The sequence below is a fragment of the Arachis stenosperma genome, chromosome 4 (assembly GCF_014773155.1).
Source record: "Arachis stenosperma cultivar V10309 chromosome 4, arast.V10309.gnm1.PFL2, whole genome shotgun sequence".
In the NCBI taxonomy this organism is placed as follows: domain Eukaryota; kingdom Viridiplantae; phylum Streptophyta; class Magnoliopsida; order Fabales; family Fabaceae; genus Arachis; species Arachis stenosperma.
The window spans coordinates 80,491,227-80,516,352 of NC_080380.1; the positions used below are offsets into that span (position 1 = coordinate 80,491,227).

At 38.9% G+C, this 25,126-nt stretch overlaps 1 protein-coding gene across 1 annotated transcript; it reads right to left on the bottom strand.

Annotated features, from left to right (window-relative positions):
* Positions 1 to 12,780: 12,780 nt before the first annotated feature.
* Positions 12,781 to 13,596, bottom strand: LOC130975135 (uncharacterized). Its single transcript, XM_057899963.1, has one exon. The coding sequence runs from the start codon at positions 13,594 to 13,596 to the stop codon at positions 12,781 to 12,783; it is 816 nt and encodes a 271-aa protein (XP_057755946.1).
* Between the last annotated feature and the right edge of the window lie 11,530 nt (positions 13,597 to 25,126).

Sequence of the window (25,126 nt, forward strand, 5' to 3'; positions counted from 1 at the left end):
AGCCTCAAAACAAACCTTCACAGTCAATGGACATAGGGTGAAACACTATTTTGGTGGCCCTTGGAGCAAGGAAGAGAGTGTGCAACTCTTAACATGAGCAAAGAAGCTGCAATGTCGAGCTAAGAACAATAAACAAAGCGCTTCATGGGAGGCAACCCATGCACAGGGAGTCTTTTAATTTCATGTTTTAGTAACCAATAATGATCAAGTAGACTAGTACATGGTGTATGCAAGGCACTAAGTTTGGTGTGGCCAATCTTGAAGTAATGGCAAATGTGTGTTCTATAACACTTAGCCACAAACTAAGTTTGGTGTCCATACATACACGAAAATGCTAAGCTATGAAAGTTTTGTCATCTACTTTAGTTATAAATAAAATAAAAAAAAACGTGAAAAAAAAAAAGCATTTAATGTAGGTAAATTACTAAGTTTGATGTGGCTATCTTTGGAATTAATTCCATAGAACACTTAGTCACAAACTAAGTTTGGTGTCTTTACTTGCATTATTAATGCTAAAAAAATAGATTAGGGAATTTAATTTAGTCAATTTTGTATAGGAACATAATCATAAGTTTTTAGCCATTAATGTCACTTTAAGAATCTCAAGCCTTTGGCATTTTGTTGCAGGAAAGAAAGAAAGAAGTGATGGGGAATCTTGGAAGCATATAATGAAAGAAGGAAAGAAATGATGGGGAATCTTGAAGAAAGATCACGGATACATAAGGAAGGGTAGTCACATGAATTTTAAACTTTGTGCATGGGGAAAAAGAAATCAACATGCATTATGCACAAGGAAGCATGCCATGACCGAGCCTTAAATGTCTTCCCACCAACTTTCACTTTAAATACTTCAACCATATTCATTCATCATTCATTCTTCTACCCACCAACTTTCACTTCACTAGCCGAACTCATACTCAACCTCCAACCTACTCCATGTTTCACAAATTCTAACCTTGAACCTCATCTTTACCCAACAAAAACTCTTGAAGCATCACATCTCTCACATAACCGAAACACTCAATCTCCTTCACCATCATTTTCTACCTTCTCTAAGTCACCGTGCTTATCCCATATCTTTCTCATTCACAATCATTTTCCTTGTGCTTGAGGACAAGCATTCATCTAAGTTTGGTGTTGGGGAGATTCAATCTTGCAAGTGAATCTCAATGGCCTCATCATCAAGGGATAGGAGAGAAGATGAATTTGATCAAAGAAGATTCAAATCCAAACACAATGAGCGAATTTTTAGTTGGATGTCAAGCAAAGATGTTGTTCCAGAGCTACCATTCAAGCTTAAAAAAGATGAATACCCTGAGATACAAAAAATAATCAGAAAAAGGGGATGGGAGCTTCTCTGTGACCAACCTCAAGAAATAAGCATGCTTCTCATCCATGAGTTCTTCACTAATGTGATAAGAGAATATGATGATGAAGAACCATACATGAGCTATGTAAGAGGTGTGGATGTTGATTTTAGCCCGGACACCATCAATAGGGTGCTAAGGGTCAAGCACAAACAGTTCAAACGACCTAGCTATGAAGAAAGGGTTGAAAATGACCCAAGATATGTAGATGTGGTGAGTGACTTGTGCAGAATAGGCACTGATTGGGTATTGGATTCACATGGCCGACCACTCAAACTTCGGAGAGGTGATCTCATACCTCAAGCAAAAGGATGGCATGACATAGTGAGGAGGTCATTGATCTCTACTTCAAATAACTCTGAGGTAACGGTGAATAGAGCTATAATGATCCATTGCATAATGAAAGGAGGAGCAAAAAGAAAGAAGATCCAAAGGGAGATTCAACAACAAAGCAACAAGGAGAGCTAAGAAGCAAAAAGAAACAAGATCCAAAGGGCAAAGGAAAGCAAGGAGAATCAAGCAAAGGAAAAGGGACATGAAGACTAAAGGTGGTGAAGTTCCTTTATTTTTTTTGTGTTTCTTTATGTTTTAAATAAAGAAGATGTATGTATGAAATATGGTATACCTTCTAGGATGCATTTTTTTTTCTTTGTGAAGCATTATCTTTTATGTTGCCCATTCCATGCATCACCACTCACAGATTTGGAATAGTTGCTTGTCTTTAATATTTTTACTTGTCATTGGAATAAAAGATGTAGTTTGAGCAAGAACAGAGAGAAATCTAGTTTAAAAAGGATCATGTTGTCCCATAAGAAAAGTGCTAGTATATTTATTGTGAAAGAAGCAATGTTCAAGAAATTCAAAAGAATGCTTGCTAATACAAGACTAGTTTGGTTAAGGATCACAAGGGCTTTATCAGTAAAAGCACAAATAACCTTGACAATAAAGAAAATAGAATACAAAGAATGAAAGGCTAGGCATCAATGACAAAAGTTGGATATGTGTCTGTGGTGATTGATGTTACGAGACATACTTGGGCTAGTAAATCCGAGGGGTGCTTCATCACCCGGTAACTTGAGTTAACTAACTCGGGATTATCGATTGAAAACCCACAATCAAGAGTAGCTCTATAACAGAACATTTAGCAACCCAAAGAGGTGTTGGACACCACTATCCAAACAAAATTTCAATGTTATATGCCTGTGACTGAATGTGTTAAGGAAAGAGGCTTGAGTGAGTAAATCTTTAAGAGTGTCTCAACACTTAACAACTTGAACCAACTGGTTTGGGATTGTTGATTGAAAGCTTATGCTAAAGAGCCGCCTTAAGACAAGATTTCGAGCTTAATTGAAAGAAAAAGGGAAAAAAAAAAGAAGAAGGAAAAAGAAATAAGCAGAAAAAATTGGTTCAAGGATCATGTGCTTAGGTGTGAAAGAAGTCTAGTGAAGTTAACCAATTTAGTAGTGAAGCAAGCATTTTAATTGAAAAAGTTGAATAGTTGTGTTCAATTACAATAAATTTATGACCACACAAGTGAGGATAACATGCTCAATGAGAAATTACTCTCTGGGAGAACATTCAAGTCTTACATCTTAAATTCTTGTGACAAAGTCCTTTATATTTTGCTTGAGGACAAGCAATACTTTAAGTTTGGTGTTGTGATGCAAATGCATATTTGCATTATTAGTTAGTTAGTTTAGTTAGTTTTAGTTTAAATTCACTTATTTTCTCTAAATAAACAAGTCCTTTTATGAGTTTTGTTTCCATGCATGATGATATCAAGGAACATGTTAATTCTAGCCAAATTCATGCAAATGATTTAAGGAATGCATATATGAATGAGTATGAATGAATCTCATGAAATTTATTGCTTGAATTGGTAAGACTTTGAAGCTATCTCCCTTGTTGATGATAGGTGATGAAACAAGGAAGCATGGAAGCAAGAAGGAGGCAACCAAGGCAAGAAGTTGGCGTTGCCAACTTGGGATTGGCGTTGCCAACTCCACAACACAAGGCAAGAAGGAGGCAACCAATGCAAGAAGTTGGCGTTGCCAACTTGGGATTGGCGTTGCCAACTCCACAACACAAGGCAAGCTTGGTCCTGGAGGCAACCAAGGCAAGAAGTTGGCGTTGCCAACTTGGGATTGGCGTTGCCAACTCCACAACACAAGGCAAGCTTGGTCCTGGAGGCAACCAAGGCAAGAAGTTGGCGTTGCCAACTTGAGATTGGCGTTGCCAACGCCACACACAACCACACCAAGCAAGCTTGGCAACCCTGGAAGCAAAGTTGGCGTTGCCAACTCTAGAACCAAGTTGCCAACGCTCACACACAAGGAACTTGGCCCTGGAAGCAAGGTTGGCGTTGCCAACTCGAGAACCAAGTTGCCAACGCTCACACACAAGGAACTTGGCCCTGGAAGCAAGGTTGGCGTTGCCAACTCTAGAACCAAGTTGCCAACGCCACACACAAGACACAAGCAAGGAACTTGGCCCTGGAAGCAAGGTTGGCGTTGCCAACTCTAGAACCAAGTTGCCAACGCCACACACAAGACACAAGCAAGGAACTTGGCCCTGGATTTGGAGCCTCGAGCACGTTGCCAGCCTAGAAATGAGGGGCGTTTTTGAGGACAACGCAGGCTAACAACGCCAAACAATCAAGCTTGGCCCTGGAAGAAAAGGAGCTGGCGTTGCCAACTCAAGATGGGCGTTGCCAACGCCATACAACCAAGCAACAAATGGAGCCCTGGAAGAAAAGGAGCTGGCGTTGCCAACTCAAGAATGGCGTTGCCAACGCCACACAAGAAAGCTTGGCTAGGCACCAAGTTTTGGTGCCAGCCAAGTTGCCAAACGCCCAATGGCGCACCAACCAGCTGCTAAACGCCCAAATGCCGCACCACTCACGCTGCCAACGCTAGATGGGCGTTGCCAACGCCAACTTACCAAAACAAGGCAGCCTGAACATGTCCACTTCAATGGAAGATATCTTGAGCTACAGAGATCCAAATTGAGTACTTCCAGTTGCGTTGGAAAGCTAACATTCAGAGCTTTCCAACCATATATAATAGTCCATGGTGGAGCACAAGATTGAAGCCAAACCAGAGTCATCTTTAGGCCCTAAAAACAAGAACATGAAATGAAATTCAAGGGAGCTAGAGATGATCCTTGGATGTGGGATCGAGCACGTTGCCAACGTGCACAAAGGGGGCGTGTTTTGCAACAACGCCAGCCTCAAGTCCTTGCCTTGGGAGAGTGATGCTCGAGCACGTTGCTAACTTGGGGTTGAGGGTGCGTTGTTCACAACAACTTGGCAACAACTTGGCAGCTTGACCTTACCTTCTTTGAGGAACCATAACTTGAGCTAGGAAAGTCCAATTGAGGTGATTCCAGTGGCATTAGAAAATAGACATCAAGAGCTTTCCAATGATGTATAATAGTCCATATTGAAGCTGAAGGTTGACACTCAAATTCTGGGCTACATTTAGCATGAAAGTAAGGCCAAGAAGAGGAAGAGCAAGTTGTTTGCAACAACTTGGGCTAGCAACGCCCAAGTCTCAGACTCACTTCCAGGAAATTGGCTTGCACATTGCCAACGTGCACTAAGGCCTGAGTTATTGCCAACAACGCCCATCAATGGGCCAGAATTGGTGCCAACTTGCTCTACTTCCCCTATTCATCACAAAGGCCAAAACACCTCCAATTGAGCCAAGAATTCAACAATGAGAAAGCCCACATTGCTAACCCAAATTGAGGATCTCTGAAGAAGTTTTGGGAGTGGTATAAATAGAAGAGGTTGATGTACTTGTGGAGGACTTTTTTTACACTTTTGATGACTTTTTAACACTTAGCATTTTTATTCACTTTTGGGGGAACACTTTTACTAGCTTTGTAAGAACTTCCGGGTACTCTCCAGAGAGGCTCATTTTGGCTTTTCTATTGGAACTTTTCTTCTTCATTTTCTTAATCTTGAAGCATTTTCATTCTTCTTCTTCTTCTTCTTTTACATTTAGTTTGATTTTGATTTATGGCAATTGTTGTTGAAATTGGAGCTATGACTCACTAAACCCCACATTCATTAGGGGGATGAGCTCTGCTTGTTGGAATGAGTTGGTGAATTCATTTTTCCTCCTCAATTTTAGTGGTTGATCTAAAGAGGGAACTCTTGCTCTTCATAGATTCAACCACCATCGAGAGAGGGGTTAATCTACATGAATTGTGTGGTGAATTTGAGGAATGAGCCACATAATTCAGTTTAGAGTTCATCCTTTCATGATTCCTTCAATCATATACCTTGGTTAGTATGTGAGATGTAACTCTCCTTGGTTGAGATTATAGGAATTGTGTGGCTGGATTAGAAAGGAGCTTCATCTCTTCTCATGAACAAATAGATCACGAGAGTGGCATTTGGTTATGTTGAGAGAGATTGAATCACCAAGAGATTGGGATTCAATCACCCACTTGCCATGGATCTATACCCATGATTGAGAAGGATTTGACTAACATCAATTCATGAAAACTTGCATCTCTGATCCCTAATGATCTTCTCTACCATCAATTCTTATTTCTATTGCCTCTAGTTGTTTAATTTCCCACAACCCAATTCTCTTTTACATTCGGTCATTTTATTCTTCTTGTCATCTACATTTTGTTCCTTTAATTCATGCTATTTACTCTTATGTTCTTTAAATTTCTGCAACCTTTAATTCCTTGCAATTTATCTTTGATGTCATTTAAGTTTCTTGCAATTTAAGTTTCCGTTATTTACTTTCATTTAATTTTTCTTTTCTAGTTCTTTACATTTTGTGTCATTTACATTCTTGCAATTATGTTCAAAAATCAAAATGCTCATGAAATCAAAACTATGTTTGCTTGACTAAATTTACCATTAACTAAAGTTGCTTAATCTACCAATCTCCGTGGGATCGACCTCACTCTTTGTGAGTCTTATTACTTGATACGACCCGGTATACTTGCCGGTTATACGTGAAATCTCATTTTTACGTATCAGCGGTGCAAAATCCTCCTCAGCGTCAATTGTAGCATCCTCGATGGAGTCTGCCATGACTCTGTGTTCCCATGGAGGTTCAGCATCTCCTAAATCTTCAACCAACTCTTCCTCTTCTATAATGACAGCATCCTCTACTTGTTCCAGTACGAAGTTATGCTCTATGTTGTCCACTGGAGACTCTTGTGTCTTCTTCACAATACATTCTTCATTAGATTCTCCACATGAAGCCATGGGAGTCTGTTGAGTGTCTGAATGTTTGAAAGATAATTGATTTATTGCTTGCTCCCGTTGATGAAGGGTTGCATTAAATCGGTTTACTGATTCTTTGAGGCGAACCTGTGATTCTGGCTTTGATGGATATGGGCATGGTGTATGGGGGAGTGGTGGTTCTTGGGAGTAATTGGATTGGCGTTGGGGTGGATAAAGATCATGTGGTAGTGAATGGTGAAATGAAGCTTGTGAGTATGGTGGATTGAGGTTGTGTTGAAAGGATGGTCTCTGAGCACAGGGTGGGGCTTGTTGGTAGCTACAAGGCGGTCCACCAAATCTATCAGTTGGGCATGCATTGTAAAAAGGTCTTTGTCCGTGATATCTAGGAGGATGTTGTTGCCTAAAGAGTTGATCAAATCCTCGTGGCTCCATCCATCTTTGATTGCTTAGACCTTGATGCATAGTCCTATTATAGCTTCCATTCCTTGCAACAAAATTAGAACCAAACTCAAAGCGAGAGGGGTGAGAATTCATAATAGCTATCAGAAATAAGAGGGAAGAGAGAAAACAAATAAATAAGTAAAAAAAAATATTTTTTTTCTTTATAAAAAATATTTACAATAACCAATAAGAAGGCACACGTTTGCAACTCCCCGGCAACGGCGCCATTTTGACGTTAGAATTTTTGCTAGCAAAGAATTTATAAAAATATTCGCGTTGCAAATATAGCTTCTAAACTAACAGAAATCCCTTCGTACAAAAGTTTTGGTTGTCACAAGTAACAAACCCCTAAATAAATTGATAACCGAAGTATTTAAACCTCGGGTCGTCTTCTCAAGGAATTGCAGGGAGGTATGTTCTTATTATTGGTTATGAGTTTGTAAATTGGGGGTTTTAAGAATGAGGAACAATTATGATGAATGACAAACAAAATAAATAAATGACAGTAAAATAAACTCTTGGCAAGGTATGAGAACTGAAAGTCCTATCCTAGTTATCCTTATTAATTGTGATGAGAATTGGATTTTTCTCCCACTTTGTTAACCTCTAACTATGAAGGTAAGTCAAGTGAATGAATTAATTCGAATCCTCAAGTCCCAGTCTTTCCTTAGGAAAAGTTAGAGTTGTTGGATCTCGAATCAATTCTTGAAGAATTCCAATTTTCAGTCAACAATGAGTTTGATAACTCAAGAGTCACCAATTAATCAACCAAAGCCAAAAGGGAAACTATCTAAATTAAATTAAAAGCATTCATAAATAAAACAATCATAAACTAAAATACATCAAATAACATTAATTAAAAAAATCAATCTAAACATGGAACATTGAAAATAAATAAATACAAAGAACATTGAACCTGAGATGCAGAAGAAATATTCATAATCCTAATAAAAATTCTAATCCTAATCCTAAGAGAGAGGAGAGAACCTCTCTCACTAAAAACTACATGTAAAACTAAAATTATGAATTATTAGAGCTTGTTTATGAATGGATGCATTCCCCCATTTTGTAGCCTCTAATTTGTATTCTATGGGCCGAAAACTGGGTCAGAAACAGCCCAAAAGTCTCTTCCAGCGCTTTCTGGTCCGTACAGGTCGCGGCTAAGTGACGCAGAGGTGTTGCCCACGCGGCCGCGCGGGTTGAAGTTCGCAGATGCGACGCAAACGCGTGATTGACGCGTTCGCGTCGCCTAGCGTTAGGGCAACTATGGCATATTACATATCAAATCGAAGCCCCGGACGTTAGCTTTCCAACGCAACTGGAATCACATCGTTTGGATCTCTGTAGCTAAAGTTATAGCCGTTTGAGTGCGAAGTGGTCAGGCTGGACAGCTTAGCAGTTTCTCCAACTTATTGTATTCCTTCCATTTTTGCATTCTTCCTTTCCATCCTCTGAGTCATTCCTGCCCTATAATATCTGAAAACACTTAACACACATATCAAGGCATCTAATGGTAATAAGAGAGGATTAAACAAAGGGAACTTAAGGCCAAAGAAGCATGTTTTCAATCAAAGCACATATTTAGGAAGGTAAATGTAAAACCATGCAAATAGTATGAATAAGTGGGTAGAGAGTTGATAAAATCCACTCAATTGAGCACAAGATAAACCATAAAATAGTGGTTTATCACACAATCTCAACACCACTGCTCCTACTTGTTGCTTGCCGGCAAAGCACTTATTCTAAGATGGTGATTGGAGGGAGGGAGTTTGCAGGAAGGGACAACAAGGGCAAAGATGAGCCACAAAGGTTGTAAATTTCCTTTCCTTCTTATTTACTCCCAGTAGACTTAATGGCAATCATGAATGTCTATCATTTTGTATTATGTGTTTCACTTCTGTTCTGTTAAGTTACTTTAGTAATAAGCATGGTTCACTGCCTATCATTGCACCTTCATCTTTAATCTGCTTGCACCCATTATACTTAAAAATGCAACGAAGAAATCATTCTTTTGGAAAGAAAGTGTTGAGGAATTTTATCAATTTTGAGGCAAGCTAAAGATTAAGAGAAATGGGCTGATTGTGTGATTGTGTATTGAGGTTACATGTTTGTGAAAACTTGCACGGAAGCTTATAGACATGAATTGAAATTTGGAGACGTGTTATGGAAATTCTCAAAAACCTATTGATCCAAGAAGTAGTAAACAAAAGAAAACAAAAGAAAAATAAAAAGAACAAAGAACAAGCCCAAGGCTCTAAGCATCAATTACTAGGAAGAAGAAGAAACAAACAAGAACTCAAAGAGTTATTGTCCTAGTTAAATGCTTGTGGTGGGTTTGTGTCAAAGTGAAAGGCTTGAGCAAGTAAATCCTAAGGGGTGCTTCAACACCTAATACCTTAGACCAACTGGTTTGGGAATATTGATTGAAAGCTTATCTTAAAAAGCCGCTTTGAACATGACACCTAGAGTCGAGGCCAAGATGAATAAATACTGCTTCAAGGTGATAATCTATAAAGAGGACTCCATAACACCATCCGAATAAAACTCCTAAGATCTAAGACTTCTAAGATGTAAGGACTAATGAACACTGGAATCCTTGTATAAGCATATAATTGGAGTTAGCCTCCATTATCACTTAATCACTTCACTCACCAAGGCATCATAAGAAAATTTTATGCACACCCTAATAAAAAGAATCCTTTGTGCATAATTCTTTCCTTGCTTAGGGACAAGCAAGATTTAATTTTGGTGTTGTGATGCGGGTGCATCATTGCCTGCTATTAGTAGTTATTTCAGTAGATTTTTGTTTAGTTTTCATACAAATTTTGTCAATAAATGAGTAATAGCATGAAATATCTCTGCATTAAGAAAAATCTCAAGCATAGGTGAATTTTAGCTAATACATAGGGTAAATATGATAAAATAGATCACACTAAGTGAAGTTTTGTTTTTGAGAATTATTAGCACACTTAGTATCTAAGGATCATCTTGTATGTTACTTTGATGCACTTTGTTTGTTTTATTTTAGGCCAAAAGAAGCAGAGAAGAGCCACGTTAGTGGCTACATTAGTGCCACTAACGTGGCCATTAACGTAGAAGGAAGGAAAGCTTGGAAAGTTAGTGGCAACGTCAACGCCACTAACTCTAGCAAAGGGTAAGGAGACCCACGTTAGCAGCCCCGTTAGTGCCACTAATGTAGGCATTAACGTGGAAGAAGGAGGCCGTTGTGAAGTTAGTGGCAACGTCAACGCCGCTAACTTTAGCGAAGCAAAGAAGGCCTACGTTAGTGGCCACATTAGTGCCACTAACGTGGACATTAACGTGGGCAAAAATCTCACCTGGCAGCCTGACCATGCCTTCTTCAAACAATAATAATTTGAGCCACAAAGCTCTGAATGAGATGATTCTAGTGGCATTGGAAAGTAGGATTCCAGAGCTTTCCAAGCATATATGGTACTACATGATGGATGCTAAATTTGAGGGAGAAAACCTATCCCAAAAGTGCAAAGATGAACATGGTATCAACCTGTAGTAAGGCCAGATGACCTCTTCACATTCCAAGAAGTGTAACTCGAGCTATAGAGCTTCAAATGATGTGCTTCTAAATGTGTTGGAAAGTAGAAATCTAGGGCTTTCCAGCACTGTATAATAGTATGGGGTGGACATTAAATTTGAGCTTCAAAACCTGGCAATATTAATTCCTTGAACGTTGACGTTAATGTGGCTAACGTTGCCAATGATGCCAACGATTATGCAGTGATTCTGTTCCCTTCAAATGAGCATAAATTGAGTTACAGAGGTCCAATTGAGGTGATTCTTATTGCGTTAGAAATTTAATATTCATAACTTTCCAAAGATATATAATATTTTATAGTGGGCATGAAATTGGAGTACAAACAAGAGGCATCCTTTAAGCCCCCAAAACACCAACTGGGTAGCAAGTGTGACGTTAGCCACATTAACTTCAGCACTAATGCCACACTTGTAGCGTTAGTGTGGCTAACGCCAGCAATAATGCCAAGTCAGCCTGAACCTCAATTTGATTCACTTCTCTCTTAAGCCCACTTCAAAGTTCAAGCTAGCAAGCCCACAATCATCAAGCAATCAAGGACACAAGAAGCATCTAGTTAGAGAGCTCTTTTCATTGGGTTAGAGAGCTCTATTGCATTTAATGGATCAATTGTAGTTTTCATTCCTCTTCCTCTTTCTTTTCTCCTGATTTTACTAGAAAGATTTCGGTCTTCATCCAATTGGTTAGCTATCTTGGAAGAGAAGCTCTCCATAATAGGATCTCCTTGGAACCTTGGAAAAGGAATGAGGAGATCATGCTAGAAATGCTTTCTCATGTTGGACCGGATTGGGGTTTGGATGGACATTATGACATTTAATCCTATCAATACTTTGATTTAGAAATACATGTGGTATAATCAGTAACCATACTTCATCTCTTCCCATGAACAATTAAATCAAGGAATTGGACAATTGTTCAAGCTTAGAGAGATTGAATTGCCAAGGAATTGGGATCCAATCACTTAAGATTGCCAAGGAGATCATTAAATGCATTGATTGAGGAAGGGATGAGAATGAACTTGATCCGGAAGGTTACAATATCTCTTGATCCCATTATTCATTTTATTTTAGTTCTTACATTTACTTTTCTTGTCATTTTACTTTTCTGCACTTTATAGTTTTCCTTTACATTCATGCAATTTACATTTCCTTGTTGCTTATCACTCCAATATGATTCGTCTAACTAGGATAATCAATTAACCATTGATTGCTTAATCCTTTAATCCCTGTGGATTCGACCTCACTCTATTGTGAGTTTTTACTCAACGACAATTTGGTATACTTGCCGAAGGGAAATTCGGTATACTCTATGGTCTTGTCATTTCTCTCAATCTTCTCCTCTTCATACTTATCCATCCTAACAAAACAACAAAAATTGAATTCAAGCAGTGAGCTAGTGAAAATTAATAACTAGATAAAGGAAACTAAAAATTTAAGCCACCTGTTCCTTATATAAAAATAACTAACTGTGCCACATGTTAGTAAACCTAATTTTGGTGGACACCAAACTTTTTTATATCAAATAGTTCATGTGAACTCCAATTTAATTTCTGTCACTGCTAGTTTATTCATCATAAGGAACATTTTATTTTCTACTTTAACATAATTTCAAAACTGATGCAAAACATGATTTATCTTTTCATGAATTTTAGCTTTAGAGCATATTTGACTGTCTTTAAACTCATAGCATATGTAGAACACCAAACTTAATGTTTGGCTATATACTTCAAGAAAATGAATGGGTATATCCTAAGATGGTTATATGATCATCTTGCTTGGAAAACCATTTTGGGGTGCCTTCAGGCACACCAAACTCAGGAATCAAGCATATGCTAGAAAGTGCTATATGCAACCATCAAATTTAACTATGAAAGCCTGAATTCATACTATGAAAAACCATTAATTATTGGCATTAAAATAAAAGCAAGAATACTAAATCATGGGCTGCCTCCCATGGAGCGCTCTTTTATTCTCACTAGCTTGACATTGGTTCTCTATTAGGGTAGTTGATGATCATAGTGCCTCAGCTTGTCTCCTCTTACTGTGAGCCTTTTTCCTGTATTTTGATGAACAATTTTTGCATGCTCCATTGAGAGTATTTTGCTCACAGTGTAATAATCATCAGACTGTGGAGATGTCTCCCACTGTTGGTAGATTAGCTTCACTTTTTTTCCCTCTGAGAACCCTTCAGTTGGGATTTTCTTTTTTCTCCACCCTTTTGGAACCTGTTTCTTGTTCTTTTTTTTTCTTTTTTAATGATTTTCCTTTCTTGGCAGCATGCTTGATGTGAGGGTCCTTTTTCTTAGTGATCAAATTCATAGCCTCTTCGTTAGCTTTCTTATCCCCATGGCCCTTTTGTTTTTCTTCAATGTCTTCCTTCTGTACTAAGGGTAAGCTGATGAGTGATTCCTTGGGCTTTTCCTTCCAGTTTAAGTCTTCCTCCTCAATTCTCATGCAGCCTCTCTTTTCAATAGGAGGTTGCATCTCCTTAAAGACATGTAAGGTGATATGCTCATCATGTACCCTCAAGGTTATTTCTCCTTTCTCCACATCAATAATGGCTCTTGCTGTGGCTAAGAAAGATCTTTCTAATATGATAGAATCACTTTCCTCTATATCTAGATCCAGGATTACAAAATCCGCTGGAAATATGAACTTATCCACCTTAACTAAAAGATTTTCAACCACTCCATTGGGGATTACCATTGATCTACCAGCAAGTTGCAAGGACATCCTTGTAGGCTTTACTTCTTCTATAGACAACCTTTTCATCATAGATAAAGGCATCAGATTGATACTTGATCCTAGATCACACAGTGCCTTATCAATGGACATGTTTCCAATAGTGCAAGGCAAAAAGAAGCTCCCAGGATCTTTGAGTTTTGGTGGGAGACCTTTTTGAATTACTGCAGTGCATTCTTGTGTCAAGATCACGGTCTCCTTCTCATTCCAGCTTCTCTTCTTGTTAATGAGTTCTTTAAGAAATTTTACATATAAGGGCATCTGCTCCAATGCCTCAGCAAGTGGGAGATTAATTTCCAGCTTCTTGAAGACCTCTAGGAACTTGGAAAATTGTTAATCTTTGAGCTCTTTTTGTAGCCTCTGAGGGTATGGTAGAGGAGGGATGTAAGGCTTCACCTACTTCTTCTATTCATGTGGATGCTCTTTCATTACTTGCTTTGCCTTCTTTGAAGCTTGTGGCTCTTTCTCTTTCTTCTTGGAACTCTCCTTGTCATGCTTGTCCTCCTCTACCTGCTTCTGGGCAGTACCTTGTCATTCTCCAAAGTTTTCCCACTCCTTAGTTGAATTGCTTTGCATTCTTCTTTGGGATTTAGAATGGTGTCACTTGGAAATGCATTGGTTAGTTTTGCAGACGTTTTCTTGGACAACTGTCCAATTTGTCTCTCCAGATTCCTTAGTGAAGCTTCATGGTTCTTGTTGGCCAATTCTTGGTGCTTTATCATTTTCTCCATCATCATCTCCAAATTGGAGATTCTTTGGGATTCTTGGGGTGGTTGTGGTTGAGCATGAGACGTTGATGGTGAATGAAAGTTATTTTGGTTAGTTGATGGGTTATTTGGTGGATAGCAATTAGATGCAGGATGGTTATTTTGTGGTTTTTTGTATGGATTTTGGTTAGTGTTTTGATGGTTTTGGTAGTTTGTGTTTCGGGAGTTGTTTTGGTTGGAGTTTCTTTGCCAAGGCTGCTGGTTCTGGTTCTCTCGCCATTTTAAATCGGGGTCGTTCCTCCAAGATGAATTGTAAGTGTCTCCATGGAAATCATTCTATCCAGCACCTTGGTTATGCATATACTGCACTTGTTTAGGCTGCTGTTCTTCACAGCTTTCCTCTTGCTGTCCCCACACAACTGGTCGTTGAGTAGTTGTGCTTACTGTTGCAAGCTGTAAGCCATCCATCCTTTTTGACATCATTTCTATTTTTGTTGAAGTTATTGATGCATAATCTTGTTTTGAGCCAAGATTGTGTCACTCCTTCAAGCTCAAATACGCCTCTCTTTGGAGCTACTTGCCTTTTAGAGGAGTAGAAATACTCATTGTTGGCCACCATGTCTATAAGATCATGTGCCTCTTGAGCAGTTTTCATCATTTGCAAGGATCCTCCTGAAGAATAATCCAAGGCTTTCCATGAACTCATGGTCAAGCCTTCATAGAAATTTTGTAGCTCCACCCATTCACTAAACATCCCTGGTGGACGAAATTGTGATCCTCAGACTTGGTCTCTTTGTATTTGTATGAAATCAAAAATACCCCAAAGAGATCATGGTGTGATAAATTGGGATCTTAATAATCCCTGGTGTGATCATAACTCCGTTCAACTTAACCAGCAAGTGTACTGGGTCATCCAAGTAATACCTTACGTGAGTAAGGGTCGATCCCACAGAGATTGTTGGTATGAAGCAAGCTATGGTCACCTTGTAAATCTCAGTTAGGCAGATTAAATGGTTTATGATGAGTTCGAAAATTAATAATAAACAGAAAATAAAAAGGGATAGAAATACTTATGTAAATCAATAGTGGGAATTTCAGATAGGCGTATAGAGATGCTGTGCTCCTCTTGAATCTCTACTTTCTTATTACATTCATCCAATCCTTCTTACTCCTTTCCATGGCAAGCTGTATGTAGGGCATCACCATCATCAATGGCTACTTTGAATCCTCTCGGGAAAATGGTCCTATGCACTGTCACTGCACGGCTAATCGTCTGGAGGCATCACCCTTGTTGATAGCTACATCCCATCCTCTCAGTGAAAATGGTCCAAATGCTCTGTCACAACACGGCTAATCATCTGTCGGTTCTCAATCAGGTTGGAGTAGAATCCCTTGATTCTTTTGCGTTTGTCATCACGCCCAGCCTTCAGGAGATTGAAGCTCGTCACAGTCATTTAATACCGGAATCCTACTCAGAATACCACAGACAAGGTTAGACTTTCCGGATTCCCGGGATCCTACTCGAAATACCACAAACAAGGTTAGACTTTATGGATCCCCATGAATGCCGCCATCTATCTAGCTTATACCACGAAGATTCTGTTGGGGAATCTAAGAGATATGTGCTCGGCCTAGAGTAGAACGGAAGTAATTGTCAGTCACGCGCGTTCATAGGTGAGAATGATGATGAGTGTCACGGATCATCACATTCATCAAGTTGAAGTGCAACATATATCTTGGAATAAGAATAAAAGAGAATTGAATAAAAATTAATAGTAATTGTATTGAAACTTGAGGTACAGCAGAGCTCCACACTCTTAATCTATGGTGTGCAGAAACTCCACTGTTGAAAATACATAAGTGATGAAGGTTCAGAAATGGCCGAATGGCCAGCCCCCTGAATGATCAAAAGACCGAATGGTCAAAAGATATATGACTAATACAATAGTTAAATGTCCTATATATACTAGACTAGCTACTAGGGTTTACATGAGTAAGTCTTTGATGCATAAATCCACTTCCGGGGCCCACTTGGTGCATGCTTGGGCTGAGCTTGATCTATCCACGAGCTGAGGCTTCTCTTGAAGTTGAACGCCGAGTTATAGCGTGTTTCTGGCGTTCAACTCCAGGTTATGACGTGTTTCTGGCGTTTAACTCCAGACAGCAGCATGTACTTGGCATTGAGCGCCACTTTACGTCGTCAATTCCCGAATAAAGTATGGACTATTATATATTGCTGGAAAGCTCTGGATGTCTACTTTCCAACGCCGTTGAGAGCGCGCCATTTGGAGTCCTGTAGCGCCAGAAAATCCATTTTGAGTGCAGGGAGGTCAGATTCCAACAGCATCAGCAGTCCTTTTGTCAGCCTTTTTCAGAGTTTTGCTCAAGTCCCTCAATTTCAGCCAGAAATTATCTGAAATCACAGAAAAACACATAAACTCATAGTAAAGTCCAGAAATGTGAATTTAGCATAAAAACTAATGAAAACATCCCTAAAAGTAGCTTAAACTTACTAAAAACTACCTAAAAACAATGCCAAAAAGCGTATAAATTATCTGCTCATCACAACACCAAACTTAAATTGTTGCTTGTCCCCAAGCAACTGAAAATCAAATAGGATAAAAAGAAGAGAATATACTATAAATTCCAAAATATCAATGAATATTAATTCTAATTAGATGAGCGGGACTTGTAGCTTTTTGCTTCTGAATAGTTTTGGCATCTCACTTTTTCCTTTGAAGTTTAGAGTGATTTGCGTCTCTAGGAACTTGATGACAGGTCATCATATACCCATTTTTCAAGCTAATTTCACTTGTTTTGCTAGTCTTTATGCACTTTCTTGTATCCTAAGTAAGCAATTTGGAATGAAAATGCATAACTTCTTTAAATCAAGCAACCACCATTAAATTGATGCTAAATCATGAGGGTTAAGCAAGAATTAATTGATTTTTAATGAATTATAAACCTTATGAGTTTAGAGATACTTTGAGTGGTTGTTTTGGTTTCTTGTAGGTGAAGAAAGGAAGAAAAGAGGAAAAACGTGGCTTAAGAAAGCGTGGCCCAAGGAAAGAAGGAATGTGGCGCATAGAAGGAGGAAGCAAACACTGCCCTCCAGGAGAGCAACATTATGAGCCAACCCTTGAAAAGCATCACTGCCCTGCCCACAACAAGGGCGGAGCACAATTTGATGCTAAGAATCAAAGAGAGCAAAAACTCTGCCCTGCCCTCCTCAAGAGCAATATCGGGCTTTAACCAAGAAAAATTCAAAAGGAATTGCTTCATAATGCTTCCTATGGGTTTCGAACCCAAGGACAAGGAGGAAAGGAGTAACGCTCAAGCACAATAAAATCAAGCAAAAATTAGCTTGTTTTCATTCTCCCTGGATCGAACACGGCACCATGAGGAAGCAAGGAACTAAGCATGAATTTGGTGCCAAGAAAACCGAAGAAAAGAAGTAGCGTGTGCCTCCACCAAGTTTCGAACTTGGGACTTCATCTTTGGCACATTGCCCTACCCTCCACAAGGGCAGGGCAGCATTTTGTGATGCACAGCCAGCGCACAAGATTGGCGCACGAAGGGAGTCTCGGCCAGCAAGCACACACGCGCGGGCAGAATCTGGCGCACCAAGAAAACTCTGCCCTGCCCTCCACAAGGGCAGGGCAGCATCCTGCAGCACCACACGCACCAAACACGCACGCAACAAGGGCCGCACGCACCATTTCCTGCCCTGCCCTCCACAATGGCAGGGCAGCCTCCTGGGAGCTACTTCCTCATGGGCTGAAATTGGATTAAAAATCCAATTAAAATCATTTCTTCACCAAATCAAAAGCCCATCCAAATTCCAAAATCCAAGAATAGAAAGTGTATAAATAGGAGATAGTTTGATGTAATTAGGGGACCTTTTTCAGCACTTTTGATTTTTGAAACCTTCTTTTTACTTTTGGATTGAGAGCTTTGAACTGAGATTTTAGAGAATTGGGGAGGAGAATTGATCTCTCTTCTTCCTTGTTCTAGCTTGAGCATTTTTACTTTTCTTGTTTGAATCTTGGATGTGAAGAATTGAGGAATTTCTGTCTCAATCTCCATTTAAGATCCCTTTGATTTCTCTACTGCATAATTGAGTTGAATCCCAATTCCTTTACTACTTCCTCTTTAATTTCTTGTTAATTGCTTTGTGAATTTGGATCTGGGAAGGCAATTGAGATCTAGACTTTGCTATCTAGTCTCTGGAGTCCTGAGATCCCATTTTCCTTTTGGTTCTTCTGTGAACCCCTGCTGCAATTTAATTTCCTTTTCTGTTGAGATCTAACAGAATTCAAATCATCTCTTGCTTTGATAATTGTTGCAATTTAATTTCCCTTGCTTGAATTCTGAAATCCCAGTCCTCAAATCCCTTTTCCATTCAAGCAATTTATATTTCTTGCATTTTAAGTTACTGCAATTTACATTTCTTGCACTTTAAGTTTCAGTCATTTAATTTCTTGTTCTTTAAGATTCAGCTCTTTTACTTTCAATTTTTTTTAATTTCTGCAATTCCTCCCTTCCCCTTTACATTTTCTGTCATTTACTTACTATTGGATACAAAATCACTCAACCAATACTTGATTCGCTTGACTAAATCAACCACCGAACTAAAATTGCTCAATCCTTCAATCCCTGTGGGATCGACCTCACTCCCGTGAGTTTTATTACTTGATGCGATCCGGTACACTTGCCGGTGAGTTTTGTGTTGGATCATTTTCCACACATCAAGTTTTTGGCGCCGTTGCCGGGGATTGAAATAGATTGACAATGATTAAGTGAAGTGGTGGTCTAGATCAAGCACTTTTTCTTTATTTTTTTTACTAACACACTAACTGTTTGAAAATTTGCCTCTATCAACTCACTAACTGTTTAAGAGTTTATCTCAACTAACTGCACTCAATTCTCAAGAGTGCTGCTGTTTGTTCCTCCTGATTGTTTGCGTGCCACAGGAAAGAAGAGAAGTCAGAGGAAAGACTATCATTGGAAAAGAAGTCTCTACAGGCGAAGATTATCATGACATGAAGCCACCACTCATTACACTAATCAAGAACAATTGTTCTTATGACAGAAATCCATTAGAAGATCCTCAACAGCACATATCCACTTTTCTGAGGACTTGTGATGCTGTCAAAACTGATGGTCTAGATCATGACACTTATAAGATCCTGTTATTCCCTTTCTCATTAAGGGGTGAAGCTGCACAATGGTTTGAAACTTTCCCCCAAGGAAGTATCACTACTTGGGATGATTTGGTCACCAAATTTCTGGCCAAATTCTCCTCATCCCGACAGATCATCAAGCTGAAAGAGGGGGAACATCTGTTCACACAAGGAGAAGAAGAACCACTCTTCAAGGCATGGGAAAGATACAAGAAAGCAACTGATAAAGTGGGTTTCCGAGCTTTCTATGAAGGACTAACCCCAGAAACAAGAAAAGCAGTGGACTACTTCTCAGATGGCCTACTCAAAGCAATAACAACTGCCCAAGGAATTGCAAATTTTAATGACAAAGGAGTCATCAACCAACACTCATTCGAGAAACCACAGAATGCAATTTCAGAAAAAGAAGTGATAAAACTTGAAGGAATGAATGCATCCATGAACCTGAACAAACAAATGCACCATCAAACACAGCAACACATGGAGCTGAGAGATAGAAAAGTTGATTGCCTACAGTCTGCTGCAGTGAATGCCCAATTTCCACCATGGAGGCCCCATTCTTATCTAAGAATGGGGGAGTCCCGACATCAAGAACAAGGAAGTTTCAACCAGGGCAAATCCATGACCACAAACAACCAACATCACTCATCCACCAATGCCAATCAAAGCCAATACTCAAAAAACACACACTTCCAGACTCATTCCAACTGGAGAAGGACCGAGTACCGAAATCACGAACCAAGGAACTTCAATTACAACAACCCCAACTTCACAAACCAGCAAAAACACCATTATGGTAACAACAACCACTACATGCCGCCACCACACCCACCCTTCCAACCTTTAACATCTCATAATCGACCAATCTCACAAGACTCTCAGAGGATCACGAACTTGGAGATCTTAATAGAGAGAATGATGAAACACCAAGAGGAGATAACAAGGAACCAAGAGATGTCAATCAGAAGAATTGAGGAGCAGATAGCTCAACTGGCGAAGTACTTTGCAGAAATGGGTGAGAAGAAAACAAATACTTTCCTCAGAGCCATTGAAGACAAACCAACTAACAACGAAGATGCTACAAAGAAGGAAGGATGGAAAAGGATCATAGAGGAAAGTGAGAAAACCTTGGACAAAGAAAGTACCAGCCAAGAAAAACACAACAAGGAATTCTTTCAAGGAGAGACAGAGGATAGAATTAAAGAAAAGCAGAAAATCCCCACTGGAAAATTTTCACTAGGGGATAGAGTAATGATCAACATTCAAACCATGAAGGTGTCCCCACAGTTGTCTGATCACTACATTGTGACTAAGATCCTTCCACAGGAATTCATAGAGGTCATCAAAGAGGAAACCGGAAGGAAGTTCACAGTGAAGAAAGACAAGCTAAGGCACTGTGATTTTCAACTTTCATGATCAGCAGAATGGAAGATGTCAAGCTAGTGACAATAAAGAAGCGCTTGTTGGGCGGCAACCCAACCTCAGGTAGTTTTCTTTTCATAGCTTTTTCAATAAAAATGTTGAATAATTGGTATGCATTGCAAGGAGCTAAGTTTGGTGTTGCACACCAAAACAACTTAAGGGAGAATGAAGGATTATAAGTTTGGTGTTCCACCAAAAATCTCATTTAAAAGAACATTCTCACTTCCTGCATAATGCTAGCTCCAAGCAATCAGACAAATTATTCAACTATTTAACTGCTTTCTAGCTTTAATCCCATAACCTTTAGCAAGAACACAAGGTTTCATATATGGTTAACTTGCTGCATCAGAGGCAGTGGCAAGCAATTAAGTTTGGTGTCTCCAACACCAAAATAAATCCAAGAGCCACACTCAATTTATGCATACTAACCATGCAATTAAGGGCTTGAGAAGCAAGCAACTTTGAGAATTATGCAGGACATGAGTCAACAATTGAAGATATTGTGCATCTTAACTCAAAGAAAACACAACAGAAGGAAGAATCAAAGGGCTGCAACTTCAAAGGTTGTATCTAAACTTAATCCTTGCTGCTGTGTATTGTTTTGAACATGGGAACCATTATATATCCTGCTAAAGTGTTTATCTAGTTGAAGTGAAGTTGTTTGATTAAGTATGCTAACCTGCATAATGCTTGTCATCCATCACCTAGCTGAATTTTGTTTTGTTTCCCATACGCTTGAATAAAAGAGAATTGTTTGAATTGGAAAGTAAATATCCAATGTTGCATAAGATAGAATGGAAGTTAATGGTGGTGTATGTGTTTGATTAAATGCATAACTCATGAAATAATTGCTGCATAATGTCATTTTCATTGAAGTGTGATCTAGCTTGCTGTTATAAAGGTTCTTATTAGTAAAGAAAAATCCCTTGAGAACAAAAATAAAACAGAAAGAAAAGGAAGAAGAAAAAGCCAATATGGCAAGAAAAACAAAGAATAAAGGCTGGACACCAATAGCTTGGACCCTAGGACACATGCCTGTGGTGTTCTTGTACTAGGATATGCTTGGATAAGTAAATTCTGAGGGGTATTTCAAAACCCGGTCACTTAGATCAACTGATTTGGGATGACCAATTGAAAGTCCACAATAAAGAGCAACCTAGATACAGAACATTTAGTTATCCAAAGAGATGCTGGGCATCAATGATCCTAGGAAGAAGTAGTGAGCCATGTGTCTGTGGTGGAAAGATGTTGAGTAAAAAAAATTAAAGCCAAAGGCTACTACTACAACATTAGACACCAAGCCTTCAAAGAATAATAAGCTTGATAAGCAACATGAGAAAAGAAAAGTTAGCAAGGGAGCAAAGAAAGAATAAACTTTATAACAGCAAGTTTAGTAAGCCTTTGAGGAAAAATGTATATTATGTAACAGCAACAATAATTGAGTTATCATTGTCTGCATAAAAAAAAAACTCCATGAATCAAGTTCTGCTATATGTCTAATAAGGATATGTTTTCTTTTCTTGTTCATTTCAATTTCTCTTAGTTTTGATGCTTGCTTGGGGACAAGCAAGAATTAAGTTTGGTGTTGTGATGACAGGTCATCATATACCCATTTTTCAAGCTAATTTCACTTGTTTTACTAGTCTTTATGCACTTTCTTGTATCTTAAGTAAGTAATTTGGAATGAAAATGCATAACTTCTTTAAATCAAGCAACCACCATTAAATTGATGCTAAATCATGAGGGTTAAGCAAGAATTAATTGATTTTTAATGAATTATAAACCTTATGAGTTTAGAGATACTTTGAGTGGTTGTTTTGGTTTCTTGTAGGTGAAGAAAGGAAGAAAAGAGGAAAAACGTGGCTTAAGAAAGCGTGGCCCAAGGAAAGAAGGAATGTGGCGCATAGAAGGAGGAAGCAAACACTGCCCTCCAGGAGAGCAACATTATGAGCCAACCCTTGAAAAGCATCACTGCCCTGCCCACAACAAGGGCAGAGCACAATTTGATGCTAAGAATCAAAGAGAGCAAAACTCTGCCCTGCCCTCCTCAAGAGCAATATCGGGCTTTAACCAAGAAAAATTCAAAAGGAATTGCTTCATAATGCTTTCTATGGGTTTCGAACCCAAGGACAAGGAGGAAAGGAGTAACGCTCAAGCACAATAAAATCAAGCAAAAATTAGCTTGCTTTCATTCTCCCTGGATCGAACACGGCACCATGAGGAAGCAAGGAACTAAGCATGACTTTGGTGCGAAGAAAACCGAAGAAAAGAAGTAGCGTGTGCCTCCACCAAGTTTCGAACTTGGGACTTCATCTTTGGCACATTGCCCTACCCTCCACAAGGGCAGGGCAGCATTTTGTGATGCACGGCCAGCGCACAAGATTGGCGCACGAAGGGAGTCTCGGCCAGCAAGCACACACGCGCGGGCAGAATCTGGCGCACCAAGAAAACTCTGCCCTGCCCTCCACAAGGGCAGGGCAGCATCCTGCAGCACCACACGCACCAAACACGCACGCAACAAGGGCCGCACGCACCATTTCCTGCCCTGCCCTCCACAGTGGCAGGGCAGCCTCTTGGGAGCTACTTCCTCATGGGCTGAAATTGGATTAAAAATCCAATTAAAATCATTTCTTCACCAAATCAAAAGCCCATCCAAATTCCAAAATCCAAGAATAGAAAGTGTATAAATAGGAAATAGTTTGATGTAATTAGGGGACCTTTTTCAGCACTTTTGATTTTTGAAACCTTCTTTTTACTTTTGGACTGAGAGCTTTGAACTGAGATTTTAGAGAATTGGGGAGGAGAATTGATCTCTCTTCTTCCTTGTTCTAGCTTGAGCATTTTTACTTTTCTTGTTTTAATCTTGGATGTGAAGAATTGAGGAATTTCTGTCTCAATCTCCATTTAAGATCCCTTTGATTTCTCTACTGCATAATTGAGTTGAATCCCAATTCCTTTACTGCTTCCTCTTTAATTTCTTGTTAATTGCTTTGTGAATTTGGATCTGGGAAGGCAATTGAGATCTAGACTTTGCTATCTAGTCTCTGGAGTCCTGAGATCCCATTTTCCTTTTGGTTCTTCTGTGAATCCCTGCAATTTAATTTCCTTTTTTGTTGAGATCTAACAGAATTCAAATCATCTATTGCTTTGATAATTGTTGCAATTTAATTTCCCTTGCTTGAATTCTGAAATCCCAGTCCTCAAATCCCTTTTCCATTCAAGCAATTTATATTTCTTGCATTTTAAGTTACTGCAATTTACATTTCTTGCACTTTAAGTTTCAGTCATTTAATTTCTTGTTCTTTAAGATTCAGCTATTTTACTTTCAGTTTTTTTTAATTTCTGCAATTCCTCCCTTCCCCTTTACATTTTCTGTCATTTACTTACTATTGGATACAAAATCACTCATCCAATACTTGATTCGCTTGACTAAATCAACCACCGAACTAAAATTGCTCAATCCTTCAATCCCTGTGGGATCGACCTCACTCCCGTGAGTTTTATTACTTGATGCGATCCGGTACACTTGCCGGTGAGTTTTGTGTTGGATCATTTTCCACACATCAGAACTCAGAGTTCAGATAGTGTTATTGACTTTCCTAGTTAAGCATGTTGATTCTTGAACACAGCTACTTGTGAGTCTTGGCCGTGGCCCTAAGCACTTTGTTTTCCAGTATTACCACTGGATACATAAATGCCACAGACACATAACTGGGTGAACCTTTTCAGATTGTGACTCAGCTTTGCTAGAGTCCCCAGTTAGTGGTGTCCAGAGCTCTTAAGCACACTCTTTTGCTTTGGATCCTTTTTACCCTTGCCTTTTGGTTTTAAGGGCTATTGGCTTTTTCTGCTTGCTTTTTCTTTTTCTTTCTAATTTTTTTCGCTATTTTTTTTCTTTCTTTTTTTTTCCGTAAGCTTTTGTTTTTCACTGCTTTTTCTTGCTTCAAGAATCAATTTCATGATTTTTCAGTTTATCAATAACATTTCTCTTTGTTCATCATTCTTTCAAGAGCCAACAGTTTTAACATTCATAAACAACAAGATCAAAATTATGCACTGTTCAAGCATTCATTCAGAAAACAAAAAGTATTGTCACCACATCAATATAATTAAATTAAATTCAAGGATAAATTTGAAATTCATGTACTTCTTGTTCTTTTGAATTAAAAACATTTTTCTTTTAAGAGAGGTGAAGGATTAATGGATTTTATTCATAGCTTTAAGACATAGTTACTAAACATTAATGATCATGAAGTAGAGACACAAAACATAAATGAACACAACATAAAAACCGAAAAGCAGAAAGAGATAAGAACAAGGAATGAATCCACCTTAGTGAGGATGGCACCTTCTTGAAGGACCAATGGTGCTTTTTTAGCTCCTTTATGTCTCTTCCTTGTTTTTGTTGCATGATTCCTAGTAATTTTGGTGTTCCTATCCTTAGTTGCTCCCAATAATTGTGTGAAGGGCAATTTATCT